At 38.3% G+C, this 20,943-nt stretch overlaps 2 protein-coding genes and 1 long non-coding RNA gene across 3 annotated transcripts; 2 read left to right on the top strand and 1 right to left on the bottom strand.

The window, feature by feature from the left end:
- The first annotated feature begins 5,035 nt into the window (after nt 1–5,035).
- LOC138133827 (uncharacterized) lies at nt 5,036–6,025 on the top strand. Its single transcript, XR_011160538.1, has 2 exons — nt 5,036–5,088; nt 5,154–6,025. It is a non-coding gene; the product is annotated as an uncharacterized lncRNA (long non-coding RNA).
- Nucleotides 6,026–9,760: 3,735 nt separating this feature from the next.
- LOC138133731 (uncharacterized) lies at nt 9,761–10,633 on the top strand. The gene is made up of 2 exons (XM_069051680.1): nt 9,761–9,915; nt 9,967–10,633. Exons 1-2 carry the CDS (start codon nt 9,865–9,867, stop codon nt 10,540–10,542), a joined length of 627 nt encoding a protein of 208 aa, XP_068907781.1. The 5' UTR covers nt 9,761–9,864; the 3' UTR covers nt 10,543–10,633.
- Nucleotides 10,634–17,682: 7,049 nt separating this feature from the next.
- Nucleotides 17,683–20,483, bottom strand: LOC138133529 (uncharacterized). Its single transcript, XM_069051471.1, has 4 exons — nt 19,313–20,483; nt 18,958–19,242; nt 18,698–18,905; nt 17,683–18,643 (listed from the first exon to the last, which is right to left on the bottom strand). Exons 1-4 carry the CDS (start codon nt 19,424–19,426, stop codon nt 18,252–18,254), a joined length of 999 nt encoding a protein of 332 aa, XP_068907572.1. The 5' UTR covers nt 19,427–20,483; the 3' UTR covers nt 17,683–18,251.
- Between the last annotated feature and the right edge of the window lie 460 nt (nt 20,484–20,943).

The raw sequence follows: 20,943 nt of genomic DNA, 5'->3' as shown, positions 1-20,943 counted from the left end.
TGCTTCTTTCCTAATCACTATTTAAGATAGATTTTTTTGAACATTTTTCCTATTATTCCCAGAAAATGATGAATTCACCGTATTATTTTGGTCCGCCAGTTCTGATAGACCCTGTATATTGAAATCCACGGCTGTCGGTCAATCACATCCCTCGTATTTTCATTCTACAACGGCAGATCGCCAATCGGATGCGTTTGTAAATAATAAGTCGCGCATCGCGCAGCAACCACTAAACGAGGCACAATTTTATTGTCAAAGATTAAAAATCAAATTAAATTCAATTCTCAAAGATTGTTTTTTCTTGGTATAGCCGTGGAGAAAGTATAGTCTTCAACTTGAGTATAATGGCTATTATTCACTCGGGCAATTCCACCACTCAGCTACGGCTCGTGTTGGAATTTTCATCCTCTTGAGTAATAACCATCATTATACGCTCGTTGAAGAATGTACTATTATTTGTTTCCCCTCTTATCAAAAATGTTTAGAATATTTTTCTCGATAGGTATATTTGCTGATTTTTAAAAATATGCTATCCGCTTCACATATTACGTGTCGCTCAATTTTTGAAAACGTTGATTGATATCTAAATTCAACGAAGTTATCGTTTATTTGAACATTCTGTTATGTCTTATCATCAAGAAGAATTGAATTATTTAGAACTTGTTTTTAAATTATTTAAATGACAAGTAAATACAGTGAGTGCCAGAAATTTGAAATAATGAGAATATTTTTATTTCCAGTTGAGCATTTTGAAAGGAAATCGGATAGCCATTTAAAGGATATTTTATCACCAAAGAATTGTTTGTGGAAATTTCAGTGTAAAATTGGAATTTCCAAGTTTCCAACCTCCTTTATCCTTTAAATATCGATATCTCAGGAAGTTAATACTAATGTTCAAAGGTGATAACTGATAATTAAGCCAAGTAAAAAAAAAAACACTTTTCTATTATTCAAAACTAAAGATCGTTGGTTAAAGATTCCCTAAGAAATTGTTGCAAGAGATTATTTTAACTAAATATTTAGTCAATCATATTCTGTTGAGGTCAACTATATAAGAAAACTTCTATAAAAATGTAGTCAAAGATTTAGTGATTTAGACACATTATCAAACTTTAGTATTGTTCTTCCGCACCCTACAAACCACATTAAAATGCATTTGTTGATAGCGCCTGTAGCGTGATTTTAGCAGATTCATGCTTGCGCTTTTCCTCAAAAAGCAGTAAACTTGATAGACTGTCCAGCGAGAGATTAACCCAAGACTACAAAATGCACTAGAATACATTAATTAGAGCATAATTTCAGGACAAAAATGCTACTGCTTGAAGGATATACCTATTTCAAATTTTAGGTGCGCTAGGTACTACTTCCTCTACGTAGAATGTAGTACTTTTTATGTCAACCCATCTCTCTCTGGATAAACTTTACCATTTTATTCAGGTTTTGTTGAATGTATCTATTTTGCAATTTTCAAAAATGTGTGAAATAGTAATTTTCTTCTGATGACGGAAAACGCCCTGATGGGATGACTTTAGTACCGTGGAATAAAGGTCAACCTTTGGTTTGGGACGTTACTGTCGTAGATACACTTGCAGACAGTTACGTATTGAAAACATCTGAAGTCTCAGGTTTTGCCGCTGAAATGGCTTGCAAACGCAAACATAACAAATATCGTTCAATTATTTCGTCAAACTACATATTTAAAGGTTTAGCCTTTGAAACCTTAGGCCCTTGGTGCAAAGAAACAATAGATTTTATTAATGTCATCGGAGACCGACTTATCGCGGAATCAGGGGATTCAAAATCTAAGAAATTCCTTTTTGAGAGGATTTCCCTTGCCATTCAACGTGGAAACGCTGCAAGCATTCGGGGCACTTTTCCAGATTCCGCATTATTATCGGAAATTTTCGCATTGTAAATTAAAAATGTTATTTTATGTTAAATTTAAAAAATAAATGTCATTTTATATGTTTCATTTTCTTCTAAAATACTCAAAACGAATAAGGAGACACTTATAAAAATGGAGTTTTTTTTGTGTGTATATAACATGTTTATTGAAAAAAATGTTTTATTTGTTTTAGAAAGAATTACTCTTTAAGTAATAAACATTGCGAACGTTTTGAATAAGGTTTTAAGAAAAAAATTAAATCCAAACATTTAAAAGTATAAATTGTTTGATAATAAAAAAATTTAAATTGTTAAAAAGAAAAAAATTAATAGCTGGTATGACCTCTTCTGACCCGGATTAATTCAGCACAACGACGGGGCATACTCCTAATCAAATTTGAAATTGCCTCCTGGGGTAGTAGTTCCCATTCTTGAAGAAGAAGTTCTTCAACATATTGGAGGTTTCGTATGGGTTGGTGTTCCCGTATTCGTTTGTTCAATGTATCCCATAGATGTTCGATGGGATTAAGATCTGGCCATTCCATCACTTCAATGTTGTGGTCGTTGAAACAATTTCTAACTATGCCTGCTATGTGAGGTCTGGCGTTGTCTTGCTGTAAAATGAAATCACGTCCCATATTCTCAGCAAATGGAACGACATGTGATTCCACAATGTCTCTGAGATACCGTACAGCTGTTAAAGATCCTCCTCGAAGAACCACAAGCTCGGTGCGACCAGTTAAAGTTATTCCACCCCATGCCATAATGGACCCTCCACCGAAAGCAATAATTTCTTGTACGGTGGAGTCTATGTAACGTTCACCTGGGCGTTTCCATACTCGAATTCGTCCATCGTTATGGTCTAGACAAAATCTGGACTCGTCCGTAAACAAAACATTACTCCATTGTTCTGGAGTCCAGTCGCGATGCAATTGCGCAAAGTTTCTTTGGTTTCTTCTATGGACTGGAGTTAAACGAGGTACTTTTGCTTGTTTCCTTGCACGGAACCGAGTTGCGTGCAGCCTGTTTCGAACAGTTTGGTCAGAAATTCTGGTTCCAGTACTTGCCACGAGTCGATTTTGTAGAGCGCGGGCGCTAATTCTACGTTCCTGAAGTGCCCAACGCGTCAGTAAACGATCTTCTCGAGGAGTAGTAGACCTTTGTCATTGTGGGTAAGGACATCGTTGTACAATACCATAAGCTAAATGTCTAATCCATGCTCTAGATATTGCAGAATTACTCACATTCATCATTTGAGCAACACGTCTTCTTGAATGACCTTCTTCAATTAATGTTACTGCTCTAGCTATCTGAATTTTATTAAGATATACCCTTGGTTGTCTCCTTCTGCCCAGCACATCCATAGTTATGTTTTCACCATAAAATTACCGCTCAAAAGTATAGAAAAAATTTTTGTGTTGAATTTAATGTTATGGCGTTTTATTATTATTATTATTATTATTATTATTATTTAGTTAAGCTTGCCAACAGGTAATGACCTAATTACAGGCAAGCTATCATTAGTTAGGCAGTAAGTGGAATGAGTAGCAGCATGATACTACTCTCCCATTAGGAATCACACTTACTGCCAGCTTACATATACAGGGTGGTCCCGATATAACCTGCCAAAAAAAATCTGAGTCATTAGAAAGATCTAACAAGTCCAAAAAACCCCTTTTCATTAGGTCCAAAATAATGGGGACAAATTAACCCCTATCCACACCCATTCGACGCTGCTGACCACAAAAATACGTACCTACTCAGGAATTAATTGTTGGTGTTTGTAAGGATGACAGTATCTAAGCAACATAGGTACCTGAATCGTTTATGACAAATCTCAAATCTGACAAACTAAATCAAATTAATGACATTTATTGAAAACGCTGTACACTGTGTGCGTTAATTCACCAGCTTATTTAGGTACAAAAGCTGATTTTGTAGACTGAGATGAATGAGTAATAAATAAAGTGGTGTTCATCAATGTGTAAATAAATGTCGAGGTAGTGTGTGCAAAATTGTGGAAAAACTGTGTAATAAGAGTATCGTCTTAATTGTTGTTAAATAGCCAAAATAATGTATTGAATACATTTATTTACACTTTACATATTCGTACTTTCAACTCTAACTGAGAATATCTACTAACTAATGAAAGGTAAACTAGACTAGAAAAAATATTTTATAATAAATGCTCTGTGTGCCTTCCTTTGGCATTTAAGCACATTTGAGTACGCCGGTACCAATTTTCATAAACAGAATTAAGCATTTCTGGGTTTTTACGAATCTGTTACGCGTTTCTGGAGTTGGCCTTTTGTATTTATTTCAACTTCGTATACCAAATCTTTCGTGTGGCCCCAAAAATTAAAATCCAAAGGGGTTAAATGGAGGATAGGCGACGCCATCGTATTGGAATCAGTCAAAACCAACCTCACATAAATGTAGATGTAGCTCCACAAAAGTACAACGGGACGGAAGGACTCCTTCAGGAAAACGCTCGCCGTATGGTCACCTTGCCGGTCTTGAATTACCACGTGTTTCGCCATAGAGTAAATGCAAATCGGTGTATTCTTGTTTTGTGAATTTCATAACTTTTTGAAGGATTCGCAAATTTAAAATTAAACTTGACAAATGTCATAGGTGTTACAGGTACCGTTGCTAAAGAAATTGCAGCCAAGTAACCAGAATTACCTTTTTAAAACCGATTAACTCATTAGCGTACAGCAAATTTTGACCAAATTTTCAATTATTTTTATCTCGAAAACGAAAAGACTTTTATTAGAAACATTTTTTGTGTATGAGTTCTACTCATCGTCACCTATTACTGGATTTCTTCTGGCAGGTTATATCGGGACCACCCTGTATTCTTGCTATATTAAGAGGCATATGTCAGGACAGACCTAAGTTCAGAGGGTCTTGTAAAGAATATGTCGATTTTATTGGAGTCAGCTTTGGTTGAACAGCTGTTAACCATCTGGTGTAACGGTGACATTAGTAGAACATTTGTCCTCGCAGATCTTAGTTCAAAAACTTCACATCTTCTACAATTAAAAGCAGGAACCTTAATAAGAAGCTTTGACAAAAGGTAGGGGCATTCAACAGAAAAGCTGAGGACATCCGACAGAAATTTGATTTTAGCAAAATCCCGTCTACTCGTCAATGAGTGAAGCTGAACACATTCTAAAAGGGTTTCCTGCTGAAGTCCCCTAGGTGGGTATTGACCAGTTTCATTAAATACTAAAAATTTAGCAAAATGTCTTTGAATCTTCTCCAAGGCCCAGGTGTGGTTATTGTATATTGGTGACCAAACAATACCAGCATACTCCAATTTGCATCGCACATAAGCCTTATAAAGCGATACAATTGCCTCAGCACTATGGAATAATCTCCTGTTACGAAGAACAAAACCCAGAGATTTGTAGGCAGCAGATGTCACATATTCAATATGATTGCGAAAAGTGAGACCACAATCGAAGACAACTCCAAGATCCCTGAGCTCAGTAGCACGCAGTATCTTTACCCCACCTATCCAGTAGTCACATATAATTTTGTCTAACTTCCTTGAGAAAGTCAACACATAGCACTTCTTAGTATTGATTAGCTGATCATTGTCATTGCACCATTTTTGAATGATGTCAAGATCTTTCTGCAACCTAGAACAATCATTAAGTGTCGAAACTGTACGATAAATCTTCAAATCGTCAGCATACATTTGAAAATTTTCATTTAATAAAGAGGTCAGATCATTGATAAATATATTAAAAAACAGGGGTCCAAGGACAGAACCCTGAGGAACCCCTGAAGTTTGAGAGAAAGATTCAGATCTGAAGCCTCTATATTGAACAAACTGAACCCTTTCCCGAACATATGACTCAATGAGCAAAATCAACCCATCGGATAAACCGAAATCATCTAATTTATAAAGCAGTAACCTGTGATTCACGCGATCAAATGCTTTGGACAGGTCCATATATATAACATCAACCTGCCCGTGCGCATCCAAACTTTCACACAAAAATTGCGTGGTGGAAACCAAATTAGTGACGGTAGATCTTCGAGCCATAAAGCCATGCTGGTTAACAGAGATGTTTGACGATATGTGGTGATATATTCTTTCAAACAGAATAAATTCAAAAATTTTAGCAAAGTTGTTGATTATTGCTATTGGCCGATAGTTGGTTATATCGGATTTATCACCATTTTTGAATATTGGGCAGAGTCGAGATTCCTTCCACTTAGCTGGAAACACGGAAGTTTTAACAATAAGATTAAAGATTATTTTTAGGGGACTTGAGAAAATTGTTTTACAGTCACAAAGTAAAAAAGAGGGTATCTGGTCAGGGCCCGCCGTTTGACTATTTTTCAGCTTTTTTATAGCTTTTTGTACATCATCATCAGATATATCGTTTAAGTATAACACGTTTTTGTTCACAAGTTCAGTAGGACGTTGATTAGATTGTTGATTTTTATTATTTACCATAAATGATTTCGAGAAGTACCCAGCAAACTTATCTACGATATCTTTAGGATCTTTTAATATAGACCCATCATAATTCATGACGTCTGGAATTGAGGTGGATTTTTTTATCGAGTTCACAAAACTCCAAAAGTATTTAGGATTAGCTTTGACACTGGCGCTCATCCTAGTCACGTAATTATTGTATGCGTGTCTTTCTTTCACCTTAACTTCGGCTCTGAGTTGTTTAAAAATATTGTAGGCATGAATTCGTTCTGAGCGCTTATATCTTTGCCATGCCTTATACTTCCTCCTTATTAAGTATATCAGTTCCCTGTCAAACCAAGCAGGATACGTGCCAAGAGACCCACCCCTCCTCGGAATATGTTTATCAAAAACTGAGTATAACCTTTGATAAAGCAAATCAACAGCACTCTCAGTTTCATATGCTTGTTCTAGAAACGACCAATCTATACTAGACAACTCAATATATAGACTATAAAAGTCTGCTTTTCTAAAGTTATAGTTCAAAGAAGAGAAAGTCGGAAAGCTATGAGTGTCTTCCGTCCAGCTCGTAGTTATCTCCAGTGCCGGGTGGTAGTTGTTTTCCGGAACAAGCACATCGTCTGCTTTAGCAACACGGCAGGACTTATTACACACAACTAAGTCTAGCAATCTGCCAATACTATTCACAATTTTGTTAAACTGTCTCATGTTAAAGAAATCTAAAAAGCGAGAAAAATGTGTATATATGGAGGATGTTGATGCATAACACCGCGATTGTGATAAAGTTAGGAAATCAGGCAGGTTGTTTTTTTGTTTATTTGACAACAAAAAGAAACGAAAAGAGTGGCTACCTTTGCAGCGAGTGACTCTTGAGTATCTCTATATTGGTGCTAAAATTATAAATTGTTTCGTAAAATATTGCACAAAATAAAGGCATCTGCACAAGTGTCTCCTTATTCGTTTTGATAGTTTTGATAGCGCCTGTAGCTTGATCTTAGCAGATTCATGTTTCTGCTTTTCGTCAAAAAGCAGTAAACTTGATACCATTTTATTCAGGTTTTGTTGAATGTTGTATCTATTTTCCATTTTTCAAAAATGTGTGAAATGGTAATTTTCTCCTATATCTATTCTACAAGTTAGTAACTAAATAGTTCGTATCTAGTACAGGCTTCTTAAATTTGAACTTTTAAGTTAATAATAAGAAATATGTGTTGATTTTTGCAAAGCTTTTGACCATATTGATCAAAATGTTATAATTAAGCTACAGTAATTCTTTCTCAGTAATTGACTTCTTCTTTTCCTGTTCATTTTCCGCCAATTTTGGAGTACGTCAAGGTTCATTTTAAGCCTAATTCTTTGTGTACGTTTTATAAAATATGATATACAAGGTGTATTTTAAAAATGTGCCGAAATTTTACCTACGAGGTTGTGAGACAACGTAGAAGACTAAAAGCAGTTAAAAAAAATTGTACCTCAAAAATTAAATGTCAATTTATTTTTTGACATAGAATTTTTTAAATATTTTTTCCGAGTTCTACATGAAGCCAGTAGCTCGCGGTTAAAGTTTGGCCGGACATTTACCTAACACCCTGTATAAAACAAAGTCGGGTTAGTTACGCTATTTATAACTCAAGAACGGCTGGACAGATTTTTATGATCCTTATATTGTTGGGTTTGTCTCCGCCCGGATTAGCAGAATAACTATTAAAACATCGAATAACTAACGAAAAAAAATTATGAAGAAAATTCATTTTGAAAGGTTATGTCATCTGTCACAATCTGTCATTGTGCGCGCATCGACAATTTGAACTTAATTGAGATTTAACGTCAGCTGAGTTTTAACACCAAGTGTGATCAATGGTGTTCAACAACACCTACTTTTGCATTGTACAGGGTGCGACAACAAAACTTCCTTTTTTGAAATGCGCGCTATTTAGACTGTAGGGGTCGTAATGGGACGGGAGTGGTCTCATTCGGAAGCCGTGGTTTTCAAAATTTGTTCCCTATCCCTGTCAGCTGCCACCATGCGTTGGAAGAGTGGAAAGCCTGCGTTTGCCGTCGAGGTCTACTTTTCAAACTGATTTTCTGTGATCGCAACCCTTCCGAAATTGCTTCAATGTCGGGTCATGTCCCGAACCAGAAATCAATTGTTACATGGGTCACTACGTTCAGACCATGATTTCAGACAAACCGGGAGTGCGACAAGACGAAGAACTGGAGTCTCACCTCAATAAGGGGCAATTTGTAGTAGAGAGCCCGATCGCCGGATTTGTCCCCTTGCAATTTTGTTTGTGTTTTTTTTTTTAAATCTCGCGTTTATATCAACCATCAAAGTCATGGCTAACGCTAGAAATGGGCTTATTCACTTATTCAGTGTATCGCACCTGTATCTAACTAATTATGCATTTAAGTACGTCAACTGTCTGTAATTATTTAAATGCTACCCCAAGTAATGCTACGTCGCGGGGGAAGCTGTTTTAGGGTTGGGTTGAACATTTATTGCTGTGCGGCATACCTAACCTCGAAACTATCAAACAAAAACAAATGAACAGACATGAAATAAAGTTTACACCATGTCAATCCCTATGGTTCATTCATAAAAAATTCACTGCATAGTTAGTTACAACTAGAGACACAGCAGTTTGCTCTACTACTCATTATACTCTCACTTCTTGCAAATGAATTTACCGAAAAAACTTAATTTTTCAGTACTCATCAATGAATTGTCGTAAATTCATGGGAGTTAATCACATTTGCACATCACGTGACGTGAATATCAATAATCTCCGTCAGAGTGAGTAGTGCTTAGCATTAAATTTGTGTACTCATTAAATCATTAAATTTCAATTCACTTTGATTATTCATTTTATCTTAATAAAAAAACTTCATTCAATTCAGCTAATAAGTTAACACAACATTTCTTGACTCTGAGGCGGTACGAAGTTCGCCGGGTCAGCTAGTAAAGTAATAAACAATAGCTAGCAGTCTTACCTTGTTTACGAGTATGAACAAGACGTCAACAACGCGTCTTAAAAGATCATTCGTTGAAAAATTTATGGGTTACTTAAAACGGGTTAATTTACAATGTAATCCCCAACAACGTCAAGTCAGAGCCTGAAATAATTATAAATTGTTTGCAACAATTCTCCCAACTTGTACTTTAAAAAACATACTCGTATTATACCATATTTTGTACAAACACTTCTAAGTTCAAATTTGCCAAAAATTATGATAATATTTTATCACAGCTGTCGTATTAATGAGAGTACTTACTTGTTATATTTTGATGGTATCTACATTAGTAGAACATAAAGAAAGCAGTGATTATTACAGATTTATTAATATCTCAGGAATCACACAAAGAAAAAATCTGATTAATCTAAAATTTATTTTTGACAACAAATCGGAAAAATAATGTTTATCAACAAACTTGTGATAATTCGAATTCTATGACACTTCAGAAATAGTATAAAAGGTGTTGTAACTCATTCCACTGCAGTCACAGCTTCTGACAAACAAACACCATGTACAAAAACTTCTTGTTCTTTGCTCTTGGAGCTCTATTTTTGGGCCATGTAAGAATTGTAAGAACTAGTTGTATTTATAATGTTTCCTTTCTTTCTTAGGCCTGCAAATCTGATTTGATCGATGATGCAGAAGAAGCGCTTAATCTTCTAAGAAAAGCCACAATTGACAATCTCAATGGAGGTTTTTTGGAACACACCAAGTTGTCTATTGAGGTGGACACAGCAGCCATTGAAACAAAAGCAGCTGCGCAGAAACAAATAGAAGAGATAGGAAAACTTTTTGAACGCATTGGGTCAACCAAATGTCGTACTGCTTCGAAACTGATAGAGAAAGTAACTTCAGACGCGGTGAATACCTGCGTCGACAATCAAGCTGATGAGACGATAACTTTTATCTATACGAAGAGTTCTGGACTAACGGATTCATGTTTGAAAACGATTTTTGATCAGGAGAAAGAGATTGTTATCTGCGGTCAAGCCGATGAGGACTGTCTCAATGGTGTGATTGCGACGATTCAGGAGAAGGCGGATGCTGTTCCCGGTTTGATTAATGATGAAATCGAAACTGACCGTGCAGCTGTAGAAGAACAAATAGGACTCATCACAGCTTGTGCAGATGCTGCTGTTGGAAAAGCCAAAGAGTTGGCTTCCACTTACAAAGCATGCATCGTCTGATTTGTCAACTGTTCAAGTATTAAACAAGTAATAATGGCGAAATGTAAACTTTACTTTTTTGAAAAAATAAAATAAATATAATTTTAACAAACTGTACCTATTTGTAATAGGTATATATTTTATCCAACACCTTATGTTTATCATAAGACCATAACTATGGTGATTTTAAACAAATACAATCGCATGTAAGTCGCTAGTGATCTAAAAGCCATATAAGTCACTAAAGTTCTAAAAACCACGTAAAACCAATAAGTCCTCGTTGATACCATTAGTAATTCCTTTGTCTTCCATCCGGCGGTTAAACAGACGAAATTCCTTTTCGTAAGCATCTCTAGTTTCTTCGGTACCTACCGGTATTAAATTCGAACATGGTAATTTAGCTGCTTCTTGAATCTCAGCAGAAACAATCACATTTTCTTCCATTGCTTTCATTAAAATGAAATATTTTTTTTGTTCGACACTGTCAGAATTTGAGAAATTTCTCCTATGTCAACGGATTTTGATTAATGTCACCACTTGTCAAAACGAAACGTCAAGCTAATTTTAAAGATTTTAAGCGATTTGGAGCCTTTAAGGGGGTCGTCGTTTCACTCGCGTTTTAAACTGGCCCACTCGTGCCAAAAAACCCCAATTGACACACGAACGAGTTGAATACGTTTCTTTGTTTGACGACCCCCTTAATGGCTCCAAATCGCTTAAAATCTTTAAAATTAACTTGACGTTTCGTTTTGATAAGTTGTCACATTTATCAAAATCCGTTCACATAGAAGGAAATTCTCAAATTCTGACAGTGTGGAACAAAAAATAACTATTATATGTATGTTTTTAAAAATTGTCTCAACAGCTTTGCTGATTTTCAAAAATATGCTAGCGGCTTCAGATGTGTTAATATTAGATGTTTTGCAAACTTTGAAGGCGTTGATTGATATCTGATTCAACGAATATATCGTTTATTCGAACGTTCTGTTATCTCTTATCTTGATTTATTCCAAGAACTGATTTATTTAGAGCTTGTTATCAAATTATTTAAATGACAAATAAATACAGTGTGTGCCAAAAATATGGAATAATGGAAATATTTTCTTTCCGTTGAGCATTTCGAAAGAACTCAGATAGCCAAGTAGGTACTAAAGAACTAAAGAATTTCTTGTGGAATTCTCTACGTAAAATTGGAATTCCATTTCCAATCTGCTTTCACCTTTAAGTATCGATATCTCAGAAACTATTAGTTTGAAAGTTATACAGGTGTCTAAGCTAAGACTTTCGAGCTTAATATCTCGGTTATTTGCCAACGGATTTTTATGAAATTTGAAATGCAGATATTTTAGACCGTGAAGGTTCAATTAGTAATAATAAAATTACCTCAAGTTAAAAAAATTTAACACATGTTTTCTTTATCGAAAATTATGCGCGATTATTATTAGATTGTTAAACATTAAAAAATAGGGGTCTACACAAACAATTAAGTAAATCACTTGTCTGATTCAACGAAAAGATTAGATTTTGTCGTTAAAAATTTAATGTAAAATTTGAAGGTATTTGAGCAGTTACCTTTTGAAACAATTGTACACCCTTTAAAGTCTGTCAAAATTGGGCGCGCTTTATTAGAAACGTCAAATTGTGTAAATTTATTGAAAATACTCTAAAAATAGACTACAGCGACAGAAATTTCAATATTTTTGAAAAAGGAAAAAAAAATTGCGTATGTTGAGTGTCGTAAGAACTTCAATGACACAGTTAGTTTTCTCGTGGAACCCTATTCAAATGTAGGCTTTACAAAATGTAAGGATAAGAGAGTCGTCAATTTATTTGAAGACACTGGAAACGTACTCGTACTATGCCGGCCAAAAAATTTTGACCGTCATTGTCTGTCAATTCAAAAAAAAAATTGTAATCCGTACTTTATTGTCATCATGATTACTAGGGCCCGGATTTTAGGCAATTAAAAAGTCGGAAATAGGTGCCTAAAATAGTCCCTTAAACTACTGCAAATAGTCCCTTAAAAACTGAAAATAAGCCATACTAGGTCCTTAAAGTTGTGGTTAATTAAATTAAAAAATGTGTTTTTAAAGTTTTAAGTAGGTACACACAACAAGATATTTACTAATTATTTTTTATTAATTAATATACAATACTACAAGTTTGTTAGTTATTTACATTGTTACGTATTTACATTGCATACAAGATATTGCTCTAAATTTTCTACTTTAAAACATTGTCGGTTATCCACCAAAATGGACTTATATTTTGAAAAACTTCTTTCTACCTCGCAAGAGGTAATGGGCGCAAATTTGTAATAAATTTCTTCCATTTTGGTGTCATGTTCCGGCACATCTTCACCTCTAAAAATTCTTGCCAATTCTAGAAGAAATTTGTATCCAGGATTTTTTTCAGTAACATCTTCAAGTTTTTTTTTTGCTACTCCTGCTACAGGGCCTGGAGATTTTTTTAGGGAGGTAAATACGTTTTCAACAATTTTGATTGAATCGGTTAAAGGTAACCCATTTTTTTCCAATTGAGTAATACTTTCGCAGATTATTTTAAAATTACTGCGAACATAAATTAATTGGTTTTTTATTCCGGGTTTCTTCATTATAGACTGTGCTTTTTGAATAGCAACAGCAGAACTTCCATCAAAGGACATGACAACCTGTGAGTAGTTAAAAACAGTTTAACAATCAATTAATTTGCTTATCTTTTATATACTTACTTCTTTAATGGAATCAAAGTGTTCGCTGTAAAACATAGCAGCCTGAAGCCATGTTCCCCATCGTGTTAAAATTGGCTGTGGAGGCAGTGGCATTTCTTTTAGTTTTTCTTTGTACATTTCATACCCAGTTCAGTCGTGGTGCTGTGAACACGCGAGTTCCAGAGCCAGGTAGTTCAGGGAGGTAGTTCTATAATTATTGGGTGAGATTAGTGCGTAAGAAGCCAATCGGTGTTTTTCGAAAACAACAACACTCCCGATAAAAACTTCACGCGAGAGTGCCGGCGTTTTTTTTCAACGCTCGGCTATCAGAGACGAGATATGCACGCTATCTCAGTCAGAACCCTCAATGTCTAACCCACATAATTCGAACCCCACAAAAATGAATCCCTTTCCTAAGAAAGACCAAGCTATAATCCTGTCCGTCGACGACAACTTGAAACTCGGCGACTACGTAACCAGCATATCAGAAATAGTAGAACCAAAGAACATCACATTTGCCTCAAGAATCTCAAATAATAGAGTCTGCATATACCTAAGCAGCTCCCAACTGGCGGAATCTCTAGCGCGTCAACATAAAACAATAGTCATAAAAGGGATTAACATAAGCATTAGACGGCTGATCACTCCGTCGAAACGAATTATCCTCTCTAATGTTTGTCCTTCTATCCCTCACAACATGCTGGAACAACTCATCAGGCAAATTGGTTTGCAGCCACTCTCCACTGTTTCATTCCTTCGTGCTGGCATCCCCGGCGAACAATTTGCCCATATTCTGAGTTTCACAAGACAGATCTACGTTGAAGATAATAAAGACATAGAGCTACCAAGCTCCATGGTATTAACATTTGAAGACACCAGCTATAGAATCTTTCTTAATCACGACGATATGTGCTGTTTCATCTGTAAAAAACCGGGACACATTGCAAGTCAATGCACACAACACGCTGAACCAAGCATGGAGACTGTAGCACAAAACAGGTCAACTTCTGACGCCCCTATTATTATTTCTAACTCCATAGAGCAGACCGTCTCTGATAGTGAAACGTCACCCGAGTCACCACCAGTGGTTGAATTCAATAAAATTAGTACCAAACGATTGGGCGACACACTCACTCCATCAACCACAGAAACTTCACCGCCATCACCCTCCTCAGGGGACGAACCATTCGCGAAGCCAACAAAGCCCCCAACACAAAACCCGAGAAAACGTCCAAAGATAGACCCAGCCATCGTTAAAGAAGATATAAAGGAGCAACTTGAACCACTACGGACATTCTTTGGCAACCTAACTCCTACCCCGACGTTCGCCCTAGAGAAGCTAATCTACCTGTTCGAAAATATATCTGGGTGTCCAAGTCCGCTAACCCTAGCTAGAGAACTAGCCGACGATATCCCTGCGTTAATTAAAATTCTGGCCGACATTCATCCACAGATAGGCTCGAAAGGGTTGAAACAAAGATGTACCAAGGCAAGGAAAAAACTCAACAAGTTATTTAACAATCCAGATGGCCCTCAATCTGCAATTACTGAATCCGACACCGACTGCTCTCAAACTAGCTACTAACAATCTCGTTCCCACATATTACACTACTTCTAAACGGATTCGATCGTGCAAAAGAACATAAACGGGTTCCACACACGTCTACTCTTGCCCGATATAGTGGAAGAACTTGGAAGAAATACAGGCTAGCATCGACTATGAAGAATAAATGTTCAGTCATACAAGCGAATCTACACAACTCGCGCTGCGCTACACTCGAGACTTTGGCATATATCCGGCAAGAGAACATTGACATAGCCCTCTGCCAAGAGCCGTACAACTACAAGACCAGCAGAGGAACATACACAATCCCTGGGCTCATGAACCAACGCCTCATTGCCAACAACGACAACAGGTTTTCTAGCTGTCTCTTGGTGAACAACCCCACCTTGAATGTGCTGCACCTCAGACATCTGTCCTCCAAATATGTAACGGTAGTATCAATCGATGGTATATCCACAGAGTCCGTATTTGTGATCTCGATCTACGCCCCCCCTAACAATGACTCAGTCCGTAACATGGTTACAAAATTACAGCAGATCCTAACGAACCTGCAAGACAAAACGGTTCTGCTAGGTGGGGACTTCAATTGTCGTTCAACAATCTGGTTTGACACACTATGTGATAGGAACTCACCGGTGTTAGAAGATTTCATTTTGGCTAATGACCTAGTGATCTTCAACGAGGATAACCTGCACTCAACTTTCTCCTCTGCCAATGGATCAAGTAACATCGATCTTACCCTAGGCACCACGGACACGATTAACTGGGTCAGAGATTGGACAGTTCTCCAGGACGTGAACACCTCAGACCACCGGGTCATACGATTTACCTGCGCTCTGCCACTGCAGTCCGCAGCGAGCATTGAGGAATACGTGATGGACTGCTCCAACCTGAAACTAGAGGACATCGAACCAGACCTGTCGGACCTTTGCAGAGGCTTGCTCCGCGACTTCCCGGTGCTGGTCTCACCTAGGACCATAGACGCTGCAGTGGACCGCTTCTATGAGGGAATAAACCGGATTGTCCGCGCCAAGGCCAAGAAACGGAGGACCTATCCAGAGAGACCAGAGTGGTGGACGAGCAAGATCGAGAGGCTCCGAAAAGTCTACCTAGCTAAGAAGAAGATCCTGTACACCAACAGATACCCGGACCAGGCCAATCTCCTGGCAACTGAGATGTACTTCGCTAAGGATAAATACAAGAGAGAGCTGACTAAGACAAGAGAAAAATCCTGGGTTAAGTTCGTTGAAAATGACCTGGCCCCGAATCCATGGGGTGTGGTGTATAAGATTGCCACCGAAAAATTCCGCAAGAGGGGACCCATGGCGGCCTTCCAAGAGGGAGATGAGGTTACCCTGACGCCCAAGCAAGCGGCGGGCTACTTGGTGAACAAACTGCTTCCAGACGACGACGAGACGACAGAAGATGTTGTGCACAGAATCTGGCGTCAGGACTTCGAGTCCCTGCAGCACGAATATAGGTATGACATCCAGGAGGTCACGAATGAGGAACTGGAACAACTAGTACAAGCCATCAAACCAAAGAAGGCACCAGGGGTGGACCTGATGAGGGGCAGGCTGGTGAAGCTGGTGCACCCGGTGGTTCGGGGCTTCATGCTGCACTTATATAATTCGTGTCTAAGAGCAGCGTACTACCCTAGGCGCTGGAAGGAGGGCTGCCTAAAAATCCTAATGAAGGACCCTGCTGGAGACCCGAGTGACAGGAAGAATTATCGACCAATAACGTTGCTCACGGAGTATGGGAAAATATTCGAAAGGCTCATCAGGAGGCGACTCTTCGCGACGACGGAGGACTTTCACTCCCGGAGGCAGTATGGCTTCATCTCGGGTCGCTCCGCTGTAAGTGCCCTTCTCAAATATAAAGAGACCATCGAGGAAACGACGGACAAATATGCGGCGACTATATTCATCGATATCAGTGGAGCGTTTGACAACGTTTGGTGGCCAGCGGTCATTAGGAGCCTGCGGCAGAAGGGGGTCCCTGGGTACCTGTTGGCGACGCTGAAGAGCTACCTGACAGACAGGACGGTCACCTACAGAGACGGGTCTGTAGAGGTCTCCAAGGCCTGCACGAAGGGCTGCCCTCAGGGCTCTGTCCTGGGGCCCACCCTTTGGAACTCGGTGCTGGACATGTACCTCGACGCGGAACTGTTGCCCAATACAGAGACCATCGCATACGCAGATGACATTGCGATAGTTGTAAGAGCAAGAACCAGACAAGAACTAAGAGACCACATCAGGGAGAGCGTTGAGCGGGTGATGGAGTGGGCCTTGAGACAGAAGCTAACAATTTCAGGCACGAAGACGAAGATTATGATAAACAAGTCCCCTCCCCGTGTGCATCACCGGGACATCAGGGTGAGGCTAGGCGACTCCAAGGTCGGCATCGTCAGCGAAATACCTGGGCGTAATTGTAGACAGAAAGCTAAATTTTCACACGCACGTGCGTGCAGTCTGCGAGCGGGCGAGGAAGATCGTGCTAGCCCTAAGGAGGAAGGTTCATGTCACATGGGATGTTCCGGTGGGGAGGTCGCTACACGCGATCTACAAGTGTGGTATTCTCCCCATTGTCGCCTACGCATCTGAGGTCTGGGCGCATCGGCTTAGGGTGTCGAGAGTTCGACGGATGCTGCTGTCGTTGGGTGGTGCCGTGGGGAGGATGATCTGCGGGGGGTACAACTCGGTCTCCAACGAGGCAGCGGGGGTGCTCTCGGGCATCCCCCCCCTGGACCTGACCATGGCGGAGACTAACTGCGTAAAAATGCTTCGAAGAACGGAGACGGCGGCCTACCTGGACATGATGGTCCACAGGGAGGAATTCGAAAGCTTAAGACACCTGAGAGAGTATCTCCACATTATGACGCTGGATCGGTGGCAGAGCAGATGGGACGACTCTCGACGAGCCCCGGTCACCCACTCGTTTTTTCCAAACGTTCCTGAGGCTCCTAGAACGGAGTTCACGAGACTCAGCACCCAAGTCCTCTCCGGTCATGGACCGTTCGTCACACACTTGCACCGAATAGGCAAATCTGACACAGGAGACTGTCCAACTTGCGGCACTCTAGATGACCCCATCCATCGCATTCTGGAGTGTTCTACCTTTGACGCGGAAAGGGATGAGCTTCGGGTGGCCCTGGGTGGAATTCCAGACCTTGAGCGGATCCCACACATCCCACTGGAACTTCTTCACGGCTTCGCGCGGGAGCCGTGAGCGTCGCCTCCCAGAATCACCCAAGATGAAGACCCAATCGACAACAGGTAGATTAGAGACGGACGAGCACATCAGTAGCGAACTACCAAATCGAGTCCAGAACACCGTGGAATGAAATGATTCCGAGTGTGAACTAAGAGAATAGTCCGTAAATTGCGTCGTGCTTGTGAAGCAGTGTAAAATAATAATGGCCCAATCCGCAAATTTTCACACCTGTTAATATAGTTAAGCAGGCAGGTACTGTCTCCAACGTGAGTTATATCTTGAAATGTTTCGAAATTGTCGACATTTATTGATTGTACCCAGCGCCCAATTTGGCGCTTTGTCTGAATAAAGAGCCCTCGGGCTCCTCATTTTTTTTTTTTTTTTGTACATTTCAACTCTCAAAGGTGCCTTAACGAAAATTTTTTTCACGTTCGAAATTAAATTATCCACATCTTCATATTGATAGCGAATTTTTTCAGCCACTAGATTTAAAGCATGCGCTAAGCATGTGACATGCACAATTTTTGGATAAAACACCTTAAGGTGTCTACCAGATTTTATCATATATGGTGCTCCATCCGTTACAAACAAAAGAAACTTTTCAGCAACAACTCTGGTACTCCACAAGATTTCTACGCATAGAAATTTTAAATCAAAATAAATTTAAAAAAGTGAAAAACCCTTACCTAAAGATTGATTTACGAATCTAGCTATTGTCTCATGATTTGTTCTTTCTAATTGTTTAGACGCCAAAAGATAAGATTTTCCAGGTTCATCTTCTGAAAGTTTCCCAACCAGACAATTCGCCACATATCGCCCAAGTGCATCTGTTGTTTCGTCAACTGAAACCCATATGTTAAAAGGATCCAGCTCATTCCGAATGCGGTCAATAGTCTAAAAGTGAAAATAATTTTAAATTAAATATTAAAAGATAGTATGTTTATACATCTTTGTAGCATTTTGGTAAATAATTTTTCCGTAAAGTAGACTCATCCGGAATTTTTCTACCACAATATTTTGTCAGAAAATTCTGAAACGCAGGATTTTGTAGTTTGTGCCATGGTATATTGGCAGCTAAAAAGACGTTACAAAGTTCCATATTGAATGTACTATTTGCCGATTCCTCCAAGTTCTGTGTCAGCAACGTTTGCCGAAGCGGTGTCATAATGTTCTCTTTATGGATGGCCGTTTGCTCATGCTGTTGCAAGTGACATTTTTTTTCGCATATAAACTACAAAAAATAAAATTTTCAAATAAGTAAAAAATATAAAATGACATATTTTTAATTATGCTTAACTTACCAGTTTACCACAAGCTTTACAAAACATTTCTCGGGTTGATTTTATTTCATATAAATCTTTCTTGCTTGTCCACTGTAATATTTTTTCGCGTAAACTAATTTTTTGTTTCGGCATTATGTTCACTTTAAACAGGTTCACAAGAAACACGACCACTGCACGGAGATAAAGTAAACGAGAAATGACAAATTTGTAATGCTTATATTTACGTCTCCCACCAAATTTCAGAGGAGATGGTTAATTTTATATTTCTTAAATTTTTAGAAAATGACACCCTTAAGGTTTCTCTTATTGTTTCACTTCGGGATTTTAATTTTCGTTTTTATGGCAAGGACCATTTTATAAACGTTAAAGCTTCTAACAATACCTAAGTATCAGAAAACATTAGACCGCGTATACCTGCACCCCTTCGAACAGAGGCAAACAGATAAACTCTGTAATTTATGCCAGTCCAGTCTAATGGTTTGTGGTACTTAGGTATTGTCGGAGTATTTACCGCTGACATCATGGTCCCAACCGTAAAAGCGAAAAAGTAATTCCTGTATTGTACTGCACTTTGTACATTTCAGTAATTACATCTCCTTAAATTTTAAAATCATAAAGCATTGTAAATTTTATTGAGGTACCACTTTTACATTTTCAATACCGTAAACTTCCCAGAATTCGAAAATTGGGAAAAAACCGCAAAAATGAAATTGATTTTTGGTCATTTTAGGCATGTTCAGGCAGTTAAAAGGTAAAATAGGTATTTAAAGGGCATTTTAGGCCGAATAGGCAGAATCAAATATGGCTCTAATTACTCTAATTAAGCCAGAAATCATTTATAGACAAGTTTCATACATGTGCCTTAAAAAATAAAAATAGTCCATTTTGCCTAAAATCCGGGCCCTAATGATTACCGTCTTGATTATGAACGTTATTTTTTGGGTGGTAAATTTCAAAACTCAAAATTATTTTGTCATTTCTACTACACAGAACGTTTACTTCAGGTTATCTATGTACGATTGCTCTAATTTTGTTTATTCATGTCGGATTTTTGGAATATCTGAGCTTCAAACAGTTTAAATTGATTGTCAAAATGACAAGAATCGAAAGTGGGGTTACGATTCCTAAAGGTTTATTTACACTTTACTTGAATGTCAAGAAAGTGACGGCCAAAATTTGTTGGCCGCCATAGTACGTGAACTAAATTACCTTGCTTAAATATCCCGATCGTATTTTAGTGCTTTATGGAAGAATTAAAGCATCCAGTATAATAAATTAGGTCCAAATGTTGTCTTTAACTTCGTAAGTGTTTGTAAGGTTAGTAAGATAAACGTCAAATATGTCACCTGCGCTTCTGCGAAAAGGGATGACCAAAATTCTGCAAAATTGCACGTTTGTTTCATATGCGTCTACGGTTTTTGTTTTTTTCTTGCAAACCAGACGTCTTTCAAGGACTAGTTTTTCCCTACAGCATTTTTTATTGACGATCAATTTTTTATACTCCATTCTTTATCTTGGTGAGTGGTCTTTGGCAAATTTTCAGCCGTCAAGTTGAATTTAGGGTTTTTTGAAAGTTCCAATGGTAAAGTGCGTTGGTAGTTGTTGAAAAATATTCAAATATTACAATAATGAACCGGGTGATCAAGAAG

The sequence above is a fragment of the Tenebrio molitor genome, chromosome 6 (assembly GCF_963966145.1).
Source record: "Tenebrio molitor chromosome 6, icTenMoli1.1, whole genome shotgun sequence".
NCBI classification, from domain to species: Eukaryota; Metazoa; Arthropoda; class Insecta; order Coleoptera; family Tenebrionidae; genus Tenebrio; species Tenebrio molitor.
Note: the sequence above shows the minus strand (reverse complement) of the source record. Positions and strands in the feature narration are given on the sequence as shown.